The following is a 17597-nucleotide window of genomic DNA, read 5'->3' on the forward strand; positions in this document are numbered from 1 at the left end:
ATTGAACAAGTGTTGTTTTTAAAACTTAAAAGCTTCCTCAAATAGATCAACCCCAGACATTTCAGAGCCTGTGTCTTTCCGACCTCCTGAAAAAAAAACAAGGGCAACCTAACCTTGTTAAAGGAGCAGCATCATCACAGGGGAATGTAGGTGTCTGCAATTGGGAGATCATTTATTGCACATCCTACTTTGAGGTGTTAAGACTTTGTGATGTGCTCAGGCATGAAACATAACCATTTTGGGAAGATGCCAGGAAGCTATTATAATGAAGGCATGCCTGAGCAAAAGTTGCCATTCAGGAAACAGTTGGAAGGGAAACAGATGCATTCGACCTTTTGAATGCAACCAAGTTAGACCATAAGAAATAGGAACGGGAGTAGGCTATTTGTCCCTTTGAACCTGCTTTGCCATTCAGTAGAATCATTGCTGATCTGAGACTCCTCATATCCACTGTGCTGCGCTTTCTCCATAAACCTTGATTTCCCCCAATGATCAAGAATCTAACTATCTCTGCCTTAAATATATGCAAGGAATCTGCCCCCAATGTTCTCTGTGACAAGGAGTTTCAAAAACACTGAACCATCTGAGAGAAGATATTACTTGGTCTTAAATTAGTGCCCCTTAACTCTGCCCTCTGATCCTAGACTCTCCCATGAGTGGAAACATCCTTTCAGTATTTACCCTGTCTAGCCCCTTAAGAATAAGTTATGTTAAATATATTAAAAAACATAGAAATTAACAGGTAAAATGTTATTAATTGGATTAAGTAGTTTAATAATTATGAAAAAATGATACTTTTGGAGTCATGCCAAATGCATAAAATTATTTTCCCTTCTCTGATTAACTTTGTTATATTGATCCCCTCATCTTCTTCCATACCTTTTTCGCTTATATCAACTCTTGTCCTTTAACCCTAACTGTCTGCCTCCTTACAGGTATTCCTACCATTCTGCATTTATTTTAGGCATCAGATTACCTGAAATTCTGATAGTTACATCCAATTCACCCCATTGCTATTAAATATTTGAGTTGCCTTGTCCAAACCTAATTGTGAATTGTCTGTTATGCATCTACCTTATCATTTGAGGCTGTGTTTTCAACTAGTTCATCCCAATCTCTGGAAATTGAGACTGAAACCCGCACCCCTCTCTTCTCCTTTCAGAACCCTTACAGCTAATGTTCTTGACCAGCATTCAAGGCTGTCATTTCCTCAGCATTGGTTTTCATCGAGGAGTACATGGGGGATTTATTTTTTTGCTAAAAATACCATCTAAATGCTTTCTATTCATGTTAAAGAATGCCCTTGAACTCAAATAGCATCTGTCATGAACTCGGAACACTCCAGATTATTTTGCCGCAAATTGAGTAATTTTGAAAGTGTATTATGGTTGTAAATAGAAAAGTTGCAATATTACTTTCATTATTCCTTTCAAAAAAAAACTTTTATATACCTCTGCAGTTTGGATTGTTGGAGAGCAGTGTTGATGTTCTGAATCCACACATTTGCATCACTAGACCTAGGTCTTTTTTGTTTACCTCTAAAGCCAAAGATCAAATGAGTAGCAAGAGACAACTCATCAAGTAGGAAATCACATTGTGGAACAGTTTTATTTAGAATTTATGGATCAGTGCCAACCAATTTGGGTTATCCACTGCATTTTAATTATAGGTTGGGTTTGACCCTCATCCTCATATGCGTGTACCTGGAATGCCTCCAAATTTGACTGGGATCCCTGGTGGAAAACCGTAAGTGACCAAAGTAAATTCTTCTGCTTCATATATATCTGTATAGTTTATATTAGAACTTCGTCTGGCCCTGTGTTTTTTTTTCTGAGCATTAACAGAGGAAGTTAGTTCTGATTCCATCTTCATGACCTTAAAATCATGAATGTTAACTGTTTCAAACATTTATAATGATTTTTATTCAAATGAGTAAGTTGATGCAGTACTTGCATTGTCTACAGATGAAGGATGTACAGTATGCTGGCAATTCATTTTAGTGTTATTTTCCCATGTTGCTGTGATATGAAAATTGCTTAATTAACATTATTGAATTAGTAAAGGATTATAGAACTAAAGAGTTGTTAAATGAACAGGTTTAATTACACATTAAATTTTAATCCGATTTCAAAATCTGTCATTTCTGCGATTTGCAATGACCTTGCGTTTTCAGGTACACTAACTTTTGAATTAATCAAACCTTTGCATGTGCACCACTGTAATGAAAAGCAAAGCAACAGTATTTAGAGAGTTCTGTTTAATGTACTAGTTTGTGAAATGTTAACTTAAGACCTGTAAGCTGGATGTGGTCACTTGCAATTGCAAGCAAAATTAAAGCATGGTTGGTATTCAGCAGACGTTAGCCCAAATCCTTCAGTTTTGTTTATTTTCAACTTTTGCTAAATAGAGCCTATTCATTTCATGTCACCGCGGATGGACAAATGCAGCCTGTGCCTTTTCCACCTGATGCCCTGATTGGACCAGGAATCCCAAGACATGCTCGGCAAATCAACACACTGAGCCATGGTGAAGTTGTGTGCGCAGTGACCATCAGCAATCCCACAAGGCATGTGTACACTGGTGGGAAGGGTTGTGTCAAGGTCTGGGATATCAGCCAGTCTGGCAGCAAAAGCCCAGTTTCACAGCTGGACTGCTTGGTAAGTGAATGACTGCAATCCAGTTCCTTTTTTTAAAGGATTTAATCAGGGAAATCTGAAACAATTGTAACAATTCTAGGTAGCTGTTTGTTCACAGATAAAGAAATAACTGAGGTTTTCTTTCCCCTGATATGCATATTTAATGGAAATTTTGAAATATTCTTATTTCCATCAGAGCTAACTGAACCAGATTCACCTGGGAAATTGAAAAGTTCAGTTGGACACTAATATTAGTGTACATCTGTAATTCCTTTAGAAACTGGGTCTCATAATAAAGAATTGTTAGTTTTACAAGTTCACTGATGAGGAGGTGGACCTGGTGAGAAAATTTCAAATTGTATTTCCATATAATTTGACAGTTTCCACTTGATCTCAAATTCAAAACAGTATTAGCAATAGGTTCATAATCCCACTGCTGCCATTTGTGCGCGGTGCCTGTTATACTGCAGCTTGTTAAAGTTCTGTGTTAAACACTGCTGTGTTGGGGCGGCATGGTGGCTCAGTGGTTAGCACTGCTGCTTCACAGCACTAGGGACCTGGGTTCGATTCTTGCCTCGAATGTGAAGTTTGCACATTCTCCCTGTGTCTGCATGGGTTTCCTCCCACAATCTAAAGATTTGCAGGTTAGGTGAATTGGCCATGCTAAGTTGCCCATCGTGTTAGGTGCATTAGCCAGTGCTAAGTATAGGGTAGGGGGAATGGGTCTAAGTGGGTTACTCTTTGGAGGGTCAGTGTGGACTTGTTGGGCCAAAGGGCCTGTTTCCATCCTGTAGGGACTCTAATCTAATCTAATAGTAGGCTCATGATGGGATCTGGCTTTAACTCCATTATTTGCAGAGGGTGAAAACTCTCAAAACGTTGATCTGAGTAATGTCTCCACATTGCAAGACAAATAACGAAGTGGCTTTTTGATTCTACTTTCTTGTTTTAAGTTTCAAATCATTTGCTGAAAAACTGGGCTGTCTCAAAAGCCGAGCTGAAAATACCGGACTTGAGGAAACCTAAAGAAACGCCTGAAAGACTTAGTGATAAACTGATGACTACAAATGGATTTGTGTGGAAATATACAAATAGCAAAGTATTTTACATTCAGGTTGTTTTATTAGTTAGCAAAGGATATTCAATCATTTTGCAGTCCTGCTGATGATGTGCTGTCATCTTACGTGCAAGCAGATTGAAATGTTATTGTGTAATGGTGGATTTCTACACATTTCAGCATCCTCTGGCATTTTAAACTAACAGTGGGTAAAGAATTGTTTAGAAGCTTTGATATTAAAAATGTTTTTGTTTTTACATGCTCAAAAGCAATTTATAAACAAATCTGATCCTTTGTATTTAGTTTTAGAAGTTTTGAGGAAAAAGTTAACCAAATTGCTAGCTGATAAATCTCAGTATCTGCTTTGTTTGAAGGAGTTTCTCAGAACTGTAGCACTGATGGTAATGGTACAAAGATGACATGAACACAGACTGCTTGCATGTTTAGTCAACCAGATTTCAGCAGCGGTCATTGAAACCATTTGTACAGAGAAAGAATTTATTATAATTGTGTGTGGCTGACCACAAGGTATGTAAAGAAAATCCAAAGAGTCCACCACACTTGGCTTAAGAAGTCAAATAATTTTTACAGTTTTAAAAATGTTTCCTATTTGTGAGTGGATGGCTGAACTGGTTTGAAGGCATTTTTATGGATCTTTTGGAATTTGAGGTAAATTTATGGGTGAATGAATGGATAAAAGAAGATGTTGTTTAAAGAAATAAGAAAACCTTCCTTAACCCAAGCTGATGATGAGGTATTTGTCTCTTTACCATATGGGGAACAATGTAAATCCATACGCAGCAGAAAGCTCCCAATTTCCCTTAAACATAAATGTTATACAGCATATATGCAAAACACACTGGTGCCTGGAGCATGCCAATTTTGAACGTTCATCTCTATCTAAACATTCAGTTTTACAGCTGACTTTGAGTTGTTTTCCAGGTTGCTGAATTTTTTACGACATTTTGCTAAATGAAAATCTGAAATATATTTATTAAGAGTTAACACAAAAGCTCTATTTCTTAATCCACAGAACAGAGACAACTACATTCGATCATGCAAGTTATTACCTGATGGTTGTACCCTGATTGTTGGTGGGGAAGCCAGCACGTTATCTATCTGGGACCTGGCAGCTCCAACTCCTCGTATAAAGGCAGAGTTGACATCCTCTGCTCCTGCCTGCTATGCTCTGGCGATCAGTCCTGACTCCAAAGTCTGTTTCTCCTGCTGTAGCGATGGTAATATTGCTGTCTGGGATCTGCACAATCAGACATTAGTCAGGTATGTGTTTAATTGCAGAAATTGTTGTTCTGCAGTTGGCTACAATGGAAGGTTGGTGAAAATATGATAGATATCTGCTTAGAAATTAATATTTTGCAAAAGGAAAGTCCTTTCATTTCTTAATTGTAATCAAGTCAATTTTTAAAAGTTAAATTTAATCAGATTGCTGCACGCTATGTTTTGGCTATTTTATATTGTTAGTTAAATGAATATCAGGCATGTTGCACCTCTTCCTTCAAGGATGTGCCTTTTTATAGACCTTGAAATGCTATTAGATATCTCGTCAAAAGTACAGTATAATCAAGTTGCACCCTTATCTTTTTAACTATCAAAATTAAAGGTTTTGACTGGGATAAGTAATAATGAAAAGGAGTAGGTAAAGGGCATATGTTTTGTTTGAGCACTGCTCCCCAGTGACCACTTTTGTAATCTATAAGTGGCATTAGATGCTAATCATCTCAATTCAATGAGGAGGAGTTAGTCCTTGTATGTAATTATGTGGATACTTTAAGTATTCTAAGCATAGTCGGAGTTTAATAATAAATGATTTTGGCACTAACTTTGATTAAAGGGGAAACAATGTATTTTCTTCACAGCTGCAGATTTGCTGATGTTATTTTACAAAGAAGAGAAATTTTGCTTTGGGCTTGTTGCACCTGGGTAATATTTGCAATTCGTAGATCATGAACTAATGTTATGTCCTGCTGTGGTTTGTTTAACCAAATGCAATACCAGACAGTGAAGAAACATGTTGATCTGAGGTCCAAAACTAACAACGCAATTGTGTTTGCCTAAGGCTTGCAGAGGAAGTCTTTATTCTATTTTGTTTGTTTAATCAGGCAGTTCCAGGGTCACACAGATGGAGCCAGCTGTATTGACATTTCAAATGATGGTACCAAACTTTGGACGGGAGGTTTAGACAACACTGTAAGATCCTGGGATCTCCGGGAAGGAAGGCAACTACAACAGCATGACTTCACATCTCAGGTATTTGGAGATCTAACACTAATACTAATTTCTTTGTATGCCTGGAGCTGCACTACAATTACAATTTTTTTAAAAATCAACTGTGAGAAAACTGGAGTTTCTCCTTCATAACTGTCAGCAGCTAAGAATCATTAGCATTTGACAGCAGATAATTACACACTCAAATTAACTTTACTGACTTTTTAAAGAATGAACAAAATAATGTGATGGGTTGATTTTTACCTATAATTGGCCATATATCACTTTTGGGAAGTTTCATTGTATGTTTTTGTCTAAACACTCTAGAGGGAGTTACCCTGCACAATTTTTCATTGCGTACATCATTAAAGTATGCACCACGACTCCATGGCATCACTCTCATACTTCCTTGCACTCAGCAGCAACATGTCCTAACTCCTGGTAAACCTTATGGTCTCATGCTGCAAGTGCCATATTCAAACCACAGCTGTACCCCATTTCAAATGCTGCTACCTGCCCTGTATTAGCCACCCATGTCAGTGTGCTGTGGATTGTCTGGAGGAATGCACGGCAATGCTGCAAGAAGCTTGACGATCTTCACAGGTCTGCAGCACTCAATTCTATCTGCTACTTCGCACTTGCTGCAACTATACCATTGCATCCATGTCCCACCAAAGTGCTTGGCCTAGCAATCTCACTTAGACCTTCAAATCAAGATTTGTTGCGAATGCATTATCCTCCACTGCCTGATAAAATTGCAAGCTGCATATAAATGAGGAAGATTAACGGATATTGAGATGTTAATAAACAAATAGGCTCCTTGATGCTCATTAGCAAGATTCTCGTGTCACTGTTAAAACATTGGATGGAAAATTAGACTTTTTTTCTCAACATAGAGAATTTCATTCTACCGATCTCACTATGTTTTCTAACTGACTCACTGTTGCCCACATCGTTCAGTGGCTGGGAAGATTCTGCCCATAGTTTTTAATCATTACAAAAAACAGTTTCAAGAGTATAAATCTTCAGATTGATCTGTTAAGGAAAGCACACTGCTGAGGTTCTTGATCATTTTTGTAATCATTTAGTTAATGGTTTCCTCCTGAAGCACAGAACTTGGTAGAACTGATGCACCAACAGATTGACAAACACATGGGATTGTTCCATGTGCTTTGAACCATTCTCATTTCAACTCCAAATCGATCATGGAAGTTCTTCTTGCAAGCAGTAACATCTGTCATTTTATTCTCAGTTCTGTTGAAATTCTCACAGGTACAGTGTTGATTGTAGCCTGTATATACCTGTTTAAGAGTCAGTGGTAATGACATCTGCTTCTCTACATGCAATTTGCAAGGGCAAGTAGCACGATGTACATCATCAATGGCAAACATCTCAACCCCAATACTTCCAGATTGAATGCTTTGCACATGTTTGATGACGTGATTCCGTATGATGTTTATCTGCACGTTTCAATCATGCATGATTGAATCTTTTGTCCCTAAATGTTCTCCTGTCCAGAAGGAGTGGAGCCTGCACTCTTGCTTATTAAACTGATACTGGCTCCACATCACAGGCATCTTCTAGTTACAACTTGCTTTTTGCAAATGGCAAGTGATGCTAGGGAACACAGCTCACAATGGCTGCATCCAACCACACTTCAACACTGTCATACCATGAGGTTACAGACTTGTGGTTGAATGCAATTTTGTTGTTGCTGATGACCCACAGTGCTTTGTGAAAGCCCAGTCTTGATTTGCTAGATTTGTTTGAAACTTATTTGCTTTAGCACAGTGGGAGTCTTGGAAACTATCCTTCATGTGAAGTTGGGACTTCATATCCATGTATTTGGAGATGCCTGTGTTGGACTGGGATGTACAAAGTTAAAGATCACACACACCAGGTTATAGTCCAACAGGTTTAATTGGAAGCACACTAGCTTTCGGAGTGCCGCTCCTTCTTCAGTTGGTGAAGGAGCAGCACTCTGAAAGCTAGTGTGCTTCCAATTAAACCTGTTGGACTATAAACTGGTGTGTGATTTTTAACCATATCCATGTAGACTCTGTAGTAGGTAAAAACAATGACTGCAGATGCTGGAAACCAGATTAGAATGGTGCTGGAAAAACACAGCAGTTTAGGCAGCATCCGAGAAGCAGTAAAATCAATGTTTCGGGCAAAAGCCCTTCATCAGGAATACAGGCAGAGAGCCTGAAGGGTGGAGAGATAAATGAGAGAAGGGTGGGGGTGGGGAGAAAGTAGCATAGAGTACAATAGGTGAATGGGGGAGGGGATGAAGGTGATAGGTCAGGGGGGAGAGGAGGTGGGGTGGATAGGTGGAAAAGAAGATAGGCAGGTAGAACAAGTCATGGGGACAGTGCTGAGCCGGAAGTTTGGAACTGGGGTGAGGTGGGGGAAGGGGAAATGAGGAAACTGTTGAAGTCCACATTGATGCCCTAGGGTTGAAGTCTGGTGGTGTGGCCAAGCGGTCTAAGGTGCTGGATTAAGGCTCCAGTCTCTAGGGAGGTGTGGGTTTGAATCCCACTGCTGCCAAATGTGCGAGTCGCCGTGTGCAACTCTGTAGTAGCCCTATCTGCCAAAATTGTGATGCACAGATGCATCTGCAACAAGTAGATTAGTGAGGACAAAATCAAATACATTTTTCCCTCTTGTTTAGATTAGATTCCCTACAGTGTGGAAACAGGCCCTTCGGCTCAACAAGTCCACACCAACCCTCTGAAGAGCAACCCACCCAGAACCATTCCCTACATTTACCCCTTCACCTAACACTATGGGCAATTTAGCATGGCCAATTCACCTAACCTGCACATTTTTGGACTGTGGGAGGAAACTCACGCATACATGGGGAGAACGTGCAAACTCCACACAGACAGTTGCCTGAGGCAGGAATTGAACCCGGGTCCCTGGCACTTTGTTCTCTCTTCTCTCTTCCAGTCTAGCACCTATATCCTTCAGGACCTGACAGCTTGCTCAATAGTGGTCCTCTTGGTGATAGGCATTGAAGTTCCTGGCCCAGGGTGCATTTGCATGCCTCATTATTTCCTCCGATTGGTGTTCAACAGGGAGCTGTAGCAATTCATGTACGAGTGGGAGGGTTGGGGATTTCCTTATACTGAAGGCATGAGCCAGTCTGGAGGGCTGCCAGGACAACTCCCTCTCAACGTGGACCACTCTGCCGCTAACTCTACTGTGCCTGTCCTACCAGCTGGGCAGGATACAATCAGGGAAGGTAAAGATAGTGTTTGGGACATTGTCTCCTGCTTGACCGCTCCATGGGAAACTTTCCAAATTTTGGCAGGAGCATCCAGATTTCAGTAAGGACAACTTTGCAGACTAACTGGGCTAACTTTACCAGTATAAATTCTGCTGCTTATGTCAATGATCGGTAACTTTATGGCTTTTATTTTTAAAGACATTGTCGCAGTTACATATAAATGAGTGTTATGCCAGGCTGTTTGAGGGCATTTTAAGAGCTAGCCACATTGCTGTGGGTCTGAACTGAATGTAGACCATGCCAGATAAAGACAATAGATTTTCTTCCCAACAGACATTAGTGAATCAGATGGTTTGCAACAAAACAATGGTCTCTTGGTCACCATCAGACAAGCTTCAGATTTCAGATTTCCCAATTGAATTTAAACCCAATGTACCCAAAACCCTGCCCTGCAGATTGCTAGTCCAGTGACATTACCACTACATCACCACTTCCCCAGATTTTACAGCAATCCAAACGGAATACATTTTTGGAACAATCCATCAGTAGATTAGTCTGAACTATAAAAAATATGTTTATTCTAGGTAGTTGCTATAGCTGGTGGAGATTCAAAGTAACATTTGAAAATGACATACTATAATCTCAGGTCTACTGTGCAACATCGCAAAAGTGAGAAAGTGTGTAAGGAAGATGCAATTAGAATGACAGCTTGTTCTAAACCAGTTCAAGAGTAGCTAATTTATTTGCAGCAGGTGGTTTGCTTTTTTTCAGTTTCTGTTAAGGTTCTCAGTACCAAATCCCAATCTCTGGTGCAAGAAAGCACCAAGCAGTGGGGCTGCGCAACTCCTAACGAGAGCTGGAAATTAATTTGTAAAGTTCTCCCTAGACTGATGATTAATGCATATTTTGGTACTGGTTTAGTGTTGATGCAAATCTGGAAGCGCATCTCCTGTCCCTGTAACCCACCTCACCACCCCACCTCAAACAGGTTTCTTTGGTCACAAGTAATGGGTATGTGGAATAAATAGAGAAAATGATAGAGAAAGTTGCAGGTCTGGCCACATCTGTGATGAGAGAAACAGAGTTAATGTTTCGAGTCTAATATGACTACTGTTGACAGGGGGTAGTGGAACAAGTGGAACAGATGGTGAGGGTGATGAGCAAAAAAAAAAGAATGCTAATGTGGTTAAAGGGGAGATAGATTGGTAAAGTACATGTTATTACATGTTAGGTATGAAGAAGAGAAAATGGATCCTCTGCTGATAACAAAGCCAATAAGGCACAAACAAGACATGGTTGGCATGGGGAGAAAGGGCTTGGAATCAAAATAGACTTTTGTAATATCTAGAATTTTAAAGCATAATTTCTTACTAAATCTTATTTCTTTTCTTTTGAAAAAAGATTTTCTCTCTTGGTTACTGTCCTACTGGCGAATGGCTGGCTGTGGGGATGGAGAGCAGTAATGTCGAAGTGCTGCATGTAACAAAACCAGACAAATATCAACTGCACCTCCATGAAAGTTGTGTTCTGTCCCTTAAATTTGCTTATTGTGGTAAGGATTGTCAGCTTTGATTCCATTATCCTAAAGTTACTGACTCTATGATGTGATACAGTTCTTGGGACATCTCTAATCCTGTGATAACTTGCCCAAATACCCTTACATTTAGCAGATTATTCATCCAGATGTTTGTCTGCCCTACCTTTCATCTGTAATTGCTGCTGGATTTTGATTAGGAATAAGAAACCTGTCTTTTTTTGGGGGGGTTTCACATCATTCCTCTTTGATTCCAGCAGATATAAACATGTTGTAAGCCACAGTTGTTGGTTGAAGAAAGCAAAATTTAAAACTTGGTGAATGAAATTTGCTGTTTATACCTTAATTTTAGTGAATCATTACTGGATTAGTTCAATCAATATAAACAATAGCATGGTTGTGGTTGTGGTTCAAGGATATCTGTACTACAGCTGTCATGCTGCAGCTGACAGATCCCTCTCTTTTGTTTTCCAAAATTTTAGTGGAAGTAATCTTAGTTTCCCAAGTTTAGGATGTTTTGAAGCCTATGGTGCAGTTTCTGAAAGAGATTTGCCAAAGAAAATCACAACACACTCTTAAGCATGTCATAACTGGGTGTATGAACCTGTTGACCCGGTTAAAGGAATCCGTAATGCGAGTATGCAAGGACCTAAGTTATTTGAGTTTATTGACCAAAAGATGAAGTAAAGAATAAGATAAAGGAAGGAGGCCATTGGTTTTAGGCTGTTGATTAGCACTAAATTTTGACCAGACAGTGGACAGTGAACTTAACTGATTTTTTGGTATGTTGACACAGGTAAATGGTTTGTAAGCACTGGAAAAGATAATCTTCTAAATGCATGGAGGACGCCTTATGGAGCCAGCATATTCCAGGTAATTTTAAGGCAAAATATCCAGCCAAAACTTCATTTCTATAATTTACTGAGAAACATGTTAAGCAAACTCATTCAGATCAAGAATACTGTGGCAACTGTTAAATATACTAAGTATAGTTCACTGTTAACTATAAATGTTATAACTTTGAAAAGTTTGTACTGGGGCAGGTTTAATAGACTATGAAACTGTTGGATTTTCATGAAGTCTCAGTTAGTTCACCGATCCCCAAAGAGCAGGGTGGGGATAAGTGCCATCCTAACTTAGCCTTTTTATGATAGGAAGGATATTGTCAAGCCAGAGAGGGTTCAGAAGAGATTTACCAAGATGTTGCCAGGTGTAGAAGGTTTGAATTATAAAGAAGGGCTGGATAGGCTGAGACCTTTTTCACTGGAGCGTAGGAGGGTGAGAGGAAATATGATAGAAGTTAATAAAATAATGAGAGGTATAGATAAGAGTTAATAATAGTTATCTTTTCCCTAGGATAGGGGATTTCAAGATGAGGGGGCACATTTTTGAGAGAAATTTAAAAAAGACTTGAGGCAAATGTTTTACACAGACAGTGGTTCGCGTATGGAATGAACTTCCTGAGAAAGTGGTGGTTATGGGTACAATTACATTGTTTAAAAGACATTTAGCTAGATACATGATATGGGCTAGGAGCAGGCAGGTGTGAATAGCTTAGTTTGGGATTATGTTCGGCATGGACTGGCTGGACCTAAGGGTCTGTTTTCGTGCTGTATGACTCTGTGACCAACATAGTGACCCTAGAAGTACCCTCTGAAGTAACCTAGGAGCTACATTAAATTAACTTTAGCATTTCACTAAGAAGTTTCAACACCTTCTGAATCATAGAATCCTTACAGTGTGGAAGCAGACCATTCGGTCTATCGAGTCCACACCGACCCTCCAAAGATGATCGCACCCAGACCCAACCCCTGAGGTATCCCTGTTATCCTGCTTTTCCCATGGCTAATCCACCTAGCCAGCACATCCCTGGATGTTATGGGTAATTTAAAATAGCCAGTCCACCTAACCTGCACATCTTTGGAATGTGGGAGGAAACCAGAGCACCTGGAGGAAATCCCCACAGGCACAGGGAGAATATGCAAACTCCACACAAGTTACCCAAGGCTGGAATTGAACCCAGATGCCTGGTGCTGTGAGGCAGTAGTACTAATCACGGAGCTACCCCACTCTGAAAAGTAATTCTGGACAGGTCACGAATGATCTACCGATCCCAAGAATGCTTTAGTAATATCAAGCAATCATGAAGCTTGAAAGGACTTTTAAGAAGTCAATACACCAGAGGAAGTTTGCCTTAAAGTTTACATGATTTAAGTGATTTTCAACACGTCTTTATCCTCACTGACATTTCTGCATGCATGAGGATGTCAAGGTTTTGGAGAAGCTGCCAAGGAAATTTACCAGCATGATAGCAGGGTGGTTTTAGATGTGTGAAGATACTGGAGAAGCGGGAATAGGGAAACTTAAAAGAAGAATTTGAAAGCACGTAGGAGTAGATGATGTAAACTTTGTTATGAAATTTTCCTCAAAGCTTTGAACCCCATTATGATTTTTAAATGTAGAGATAGGTCTGTGAATTAATTCTGGTTAGTTCAGATTTACTGATTTTCTTTTCCCCTCCTTTTACAGTCTAAAGAGTCATCATCAGTGTTGAGCTGTGATATCTCAGTGGATGATAAATATATAGTCACTGGCTCAGGAGATAAGAAAGCATCGGTCTATGAAGTTATTTACTAACATCTGCAACTGAGAAAATATGTCTAGAACAGTTTTCCTTCATAAACAAATACACCCTCCTGGGCTTCAGAATTAAAAGATGCTTTTCTGAGTGCCTATACTTAAGGACTGATCGTCAGTGCACCAATGATTGACTGGATCAAAGAAAACTCCATCGACCTAGGCGAAATTAGCTGTTTTTGGTAGTCCCAAAAAAAGTCCAGGACCCTGCTTTGTAGAACCCTGGATTATTAGAAGAGCATTTGAATCCTCTCTGACCTCACGTTGTATTTTTGTTATTGCCTGAATTGCTGCGTTTGTGGAGTTGCCTAACCAGATGTTCATTTGTTCTTTGAAAGACTTTCTGTCCTTTGTAGTGCAATGGTATTCCAGGTCAAATTGGACCCTGGGTTATTGCATCTTGTGAACTGTATTTTGTATCTTGATGGAGCTCAGACATTTGTACAAATTGTAAATATTCAGTTTAATACAGTAAAGACAGTATTGAAAAAAATGGTTTTGTAACTTTTTTAAAAAATTTGCTGCAAGCTAAAGAGGGTTCAAACAAGGATCCAAGCTAGTAAGAACATCATCATCATTCAGTTATGTATCAGCATTTCGAGCAAGTGGAATAAAATTAGTTCAGAGCAATTTGCAAGCAAAAGTGATTTTATAAACAAAATTATACATTAAATGTGCAAAATTTAAAATGTACTGTAATCACTCTGTCACTCAATTTTGGAATTCACTTCCTTTAACTTTAATGCATTTTTTTTTGTCTAACTATTACACACCAGTAGAACTTTGCACATCATTTGTTTAAAGTACATACTGGATTTTGACCAAATTTTAGATTTGACTTCCTATCTTCCTGTCATCCTATCTTCTGTCTGTGAGTTCCCTTTGAAAGTAGACGTGCTGAGAGCCATCTGCGCTTGATGGCATACCCATGAACTTCATTTCCTTCAACACTGATTAGTTACCGTTTTGTAACTTTTTTGTAATGCTTTCTTGGATTTTTACCAAAATCAGTGAGTGGCTTCTTAACATCCTCCCCTGAGCTCCTATTGAAAATGGGTTTGCTAGGAACCATCTGTACTCAACACAGTGCCCATGTATCCTAGAAGCCTTCAAAACTGATTTGGCTGTTATTGCAACTTAGCATACTTTGTTAGGATTTTAAGCAAATTCAACTCATTTATTTTCATAAGATTCTCAATTGTTTTGAAACATTGGCAGACTGAAAACTGTGCAGTAAGTTTGAGGTTCTTATCAGAGACAGAAGAGACAACATTTTGAAAATAAAAATCATTGACAAATTATGGCTGACTAATTTTATGCAAAGTACAGTGTTGTTCTCCAATGTTGTTTTTCAGCTTTTGAATATTCTGTATAAATATCCTGATCAGTGATGTTTTTTATTTTGTTCATGGGAAGTAGTCATCACTTGCCAGCATTTATTACCCACTCCTAACTGTCCTTGAGAATTTGATAAAGAGCTGCATTGTTGAACTGCTACCATACTCATATTTACATCCAAACATATGAACAACTCCTTGAACCTTCTTAGACATTCAATAACGTTATTCCAGTCTTCTGCCTAGACCTGACAGGCATTGATCCCTTGTTTATCAATAATTCATCTATGTTTAGTTCAAAGTATTGAGGGAGTTGTATAGCTATACCCACATTGCTGCCAGGGAGGGAGTCCCAGGTTTTTTGACACAGCACTGTGAAGGAATAGTAAAATAGTTCTGGGGGAGTTTTTGCAATGGCCTTCCCTATGGCAGACAGGCTACATTCATGGCCACTTTTAATCACAGAAAGGACTAAGACTGTCAAACGAGCGGAATTATGGAGCTTCCTTCTTGGATTCGGTTACCCAAAAACATGCATCATCCTTATCCACCTCCTGCGAGTACGACATACAAACCATGATCATCAGCAGCAAATACGCCACCGACCCAGCACATGTGCAAACTGGGATCAAGCAAGCTTTGTGTCATTCCACCAATGCTCTTCTCCATCTTCCTTGCCACAACTGTCCACCCCACCTCCACGAAGCTTCACAGTGGTGTCAACCTTCTGTGCAAAATGAGAGAAATGTCTAGAAACAAGACCACCCCAGCCTCTGTCATCAAGCTGCAATATGTAGATGGTGCCTGCGTAAATTCATACTCAGAGCTCCAATATATTCTCAGAGGAATATAAAAGAGTAGGGCTTAAGCTAAACAAGTGGAAGACCACGTTCTTCTGCCATCTTGGTCCTGTCATGCAACACTGACTGTCAAGATCCACAATGAGCCACTGGACAATGTGCATTAATTCTCATAGTTTAGGAGCCCCCTCTCAATGAGGGCAGAGGTTGATGGTAAAATTCATCATTGCCTCAAGTCTGCAAAATTTGGCTAATCTGAGATAGATAATGGTTGATGACCAAGACCGTGAGCCAGACACAAAGTTAATGGTCTAAAGGGAAGCAGTGTTACCAATCTTCAAATCCCTGGAGAAATATCACAAGCTATGCCCCCGCAAAATCCTACAAATTAACTGGCAAGATAGGAACTTCAATGTTAATGTTCTCTGAGGCCAATATCTCCAGTATTATGGCACTGGTCACAGTTAATCAATTGTGTTGGCAGTGCACAACATTTGCACGCAGCCACAAGACTTCCAAAACCAACTTTACTCTGAGCTTCATCTCAGCAAGCAGTTAACACGACGGCAGAGGAAACACTTTAGGAATATCCTTAATGTCTCCCTGCAAAAAACTGCAATATTCTCACTGACAAGGTATGTGTAGTACAAGACTGTCAGGATTGGAGATGAAGTATCTACAGTAGTACAATCCACCTTGAGTATTTCCAACAGGCCCAAGTGAAAACAGAGGAAGGAGCAAGTGGAAACCCAAACATCCCACTGTCCCACCACATCAAAAACTATCTGAATCTGGGAGTACAGCTCCAGCTTTGGATTGTTTTGTTGCCTCCATCGTCTTCAATCCTGAAGGAATGCCAATGAGGAAGAGTTCCAAGCTGGGATGGTGTGTAGCTTCAACAAAAACTTGCAAGTCATGGAGTTCCCACGCTCCCTTTTGTGATTGAAATATTCTCATGTTGTCTAAATCCATTGCAGTAATATTTGAGATTACCAAAAAGAGAGAATATTGTAAATACATAGATGCAATAGTTTTTTTTAAAGCTACTCAACAGTTTACTGCTTTATCAGCCTTGTTGAAACTATGTTTCATGTCTAAATGAATAGTTAAAGATTGTAGTTCCTGTTTAGTTTAACTTGAAGAACATAAGGAAGAGGAGCTGGAGTAGGCCATTAGGATAGACTATTCTGGCCAGTCCAACATGGAGAAATACCAAAGCCAATCTCCTATCTGACCCCCCCCCCCCCCCCCCCCCCCCCCGCCTCTCCTACTTTACTGGCCCTCATTTATTCACTTTGAGCCCAAAAAATTTCAAAAACTCCTTTGAATATACTTCTTGATCGAGCATCCGCCAGTCTTTCGGATCAGGAATTCCTGCAGAATTAGCATGACCAGTGAGAACGGTCCCGTTGGCAGCCTATTTCTTCTGTAGCCTTAATTGGATGGTTTTGGGAAACGCATGTTCCATACCCTGGTGAGCATCAGGGCATTTTGTAACTGTGGGCAGCACCAAGGTATAGTGTGTTTGTTAGCCAATATTACTGAGTTGCTTTTATTATAAACCAAATTTGTTTATGTTCCTAAACATGAGGCACTGAATATTTGTTCTGTTGTTTGTTAATGACACTAAGACAATCCAATCTCAATCACGTGTCCAAACAAAAATTTTATCTATACAGAGAAAAGTTAATATTCATTGTCCAAATGCAAAAAATGTATGTGGGAGTAATGAGAAAAGAATCTCTAATGATCAATGGGCTGAAGCAGTGTGAACTGCTTGATAGAAAAGCAGGATAGAATTAACCAATATAAGTGATCACCCTATTGAGGTAAAAGGTGGCTTGATTTGTTCCTGAATGCACTTGCGGATTTTCATTTCTAATTTTGTTTGCCTTTTATTTTAATTTCTAAAGCTTCTTCATCAGTTTAGCTATGATCACACTCTTACTTTTCTAATATCTTTCATTGCCTCACTGAGATCGGCTTGTCACACATATGGTGATTGCTGTTTTACAAATGAGGAAGTAAGAGCCCATAGCAACCTAATGCTATTCATGACTTCAGGTTTCCTTTGTTGATATTTGGGGTTCATGATCAGCTACCTAATGCAGGCAGTTAACAACTTGTAAGCAATTTTTTGA

The 17597-nt window shown here is 39.4% G+C and overlaps 1 protein-coding gene across 5 annotated transcripts in view; it reads left to right on the forward strand.

Annotated features, from left to right (window-relative positions):
* The window catches only part of LOC122561196 (transducin-like enhancer protein 1), a 117020-nt gene extending 102977 nt beyond the window's left edge, over positions 1-14043 (forward strand). For 2 of the 5 annotated variants that reach the window (XM_043712770.2, XM_043712788.2), the window contains exons 15-21: positions 1670-1746; positions 2408-2657; positions 4727-4974; positions 5814-5961; positions 10550-10700; positions 11479-11555; positions 13212-14042. In XM_043712770.2, coding sequence (XP_043568705.1) covers positions 1670-1746; positions 2408-2657; positions 4727-4974; positions 5814-5961; positions 10550-10700; positions 11479-11555; positions 13212-13319 — 1059 coding nt within the window. In that variant the 3' untranslated portion in view covers positions 13320-14042. Of the gene's footprint in view, positions 1-1669; positions 1747-2407; positions 2658-4726; positions 4975-5813; positions 5962-10549; positions 10701-11478; positions 11556-13211 lie in introns of all 5 variants that reach the window. The other 3 variants (XM_043712804.2, XM_043712797.2, XM_043712813.2) reach the window with 3 other exon arrangements.
* The last annotated feature ends 3554 nt before the right edge of the window (positions 14044-17597 follow it).

The sequence above is a fragment of the Chiloscyllium plagiosum genome, unplaced genomic scaffold (genome assembly GCF_037043375.1).
Source record: "Chiloscyllium plagiosum isolate Xiang-an unplaced genomic scaffold, Cpla_swu_hap1 HiC_scaffold_2, whole genome shotgun sequence".
NCBI lineage: Eukaryota > Metazoa > Chordata > Chondrichthyes > Orectolobiformes > Hemiscylliidae > Chiloscyllium > Chiloscyllium plagiosum.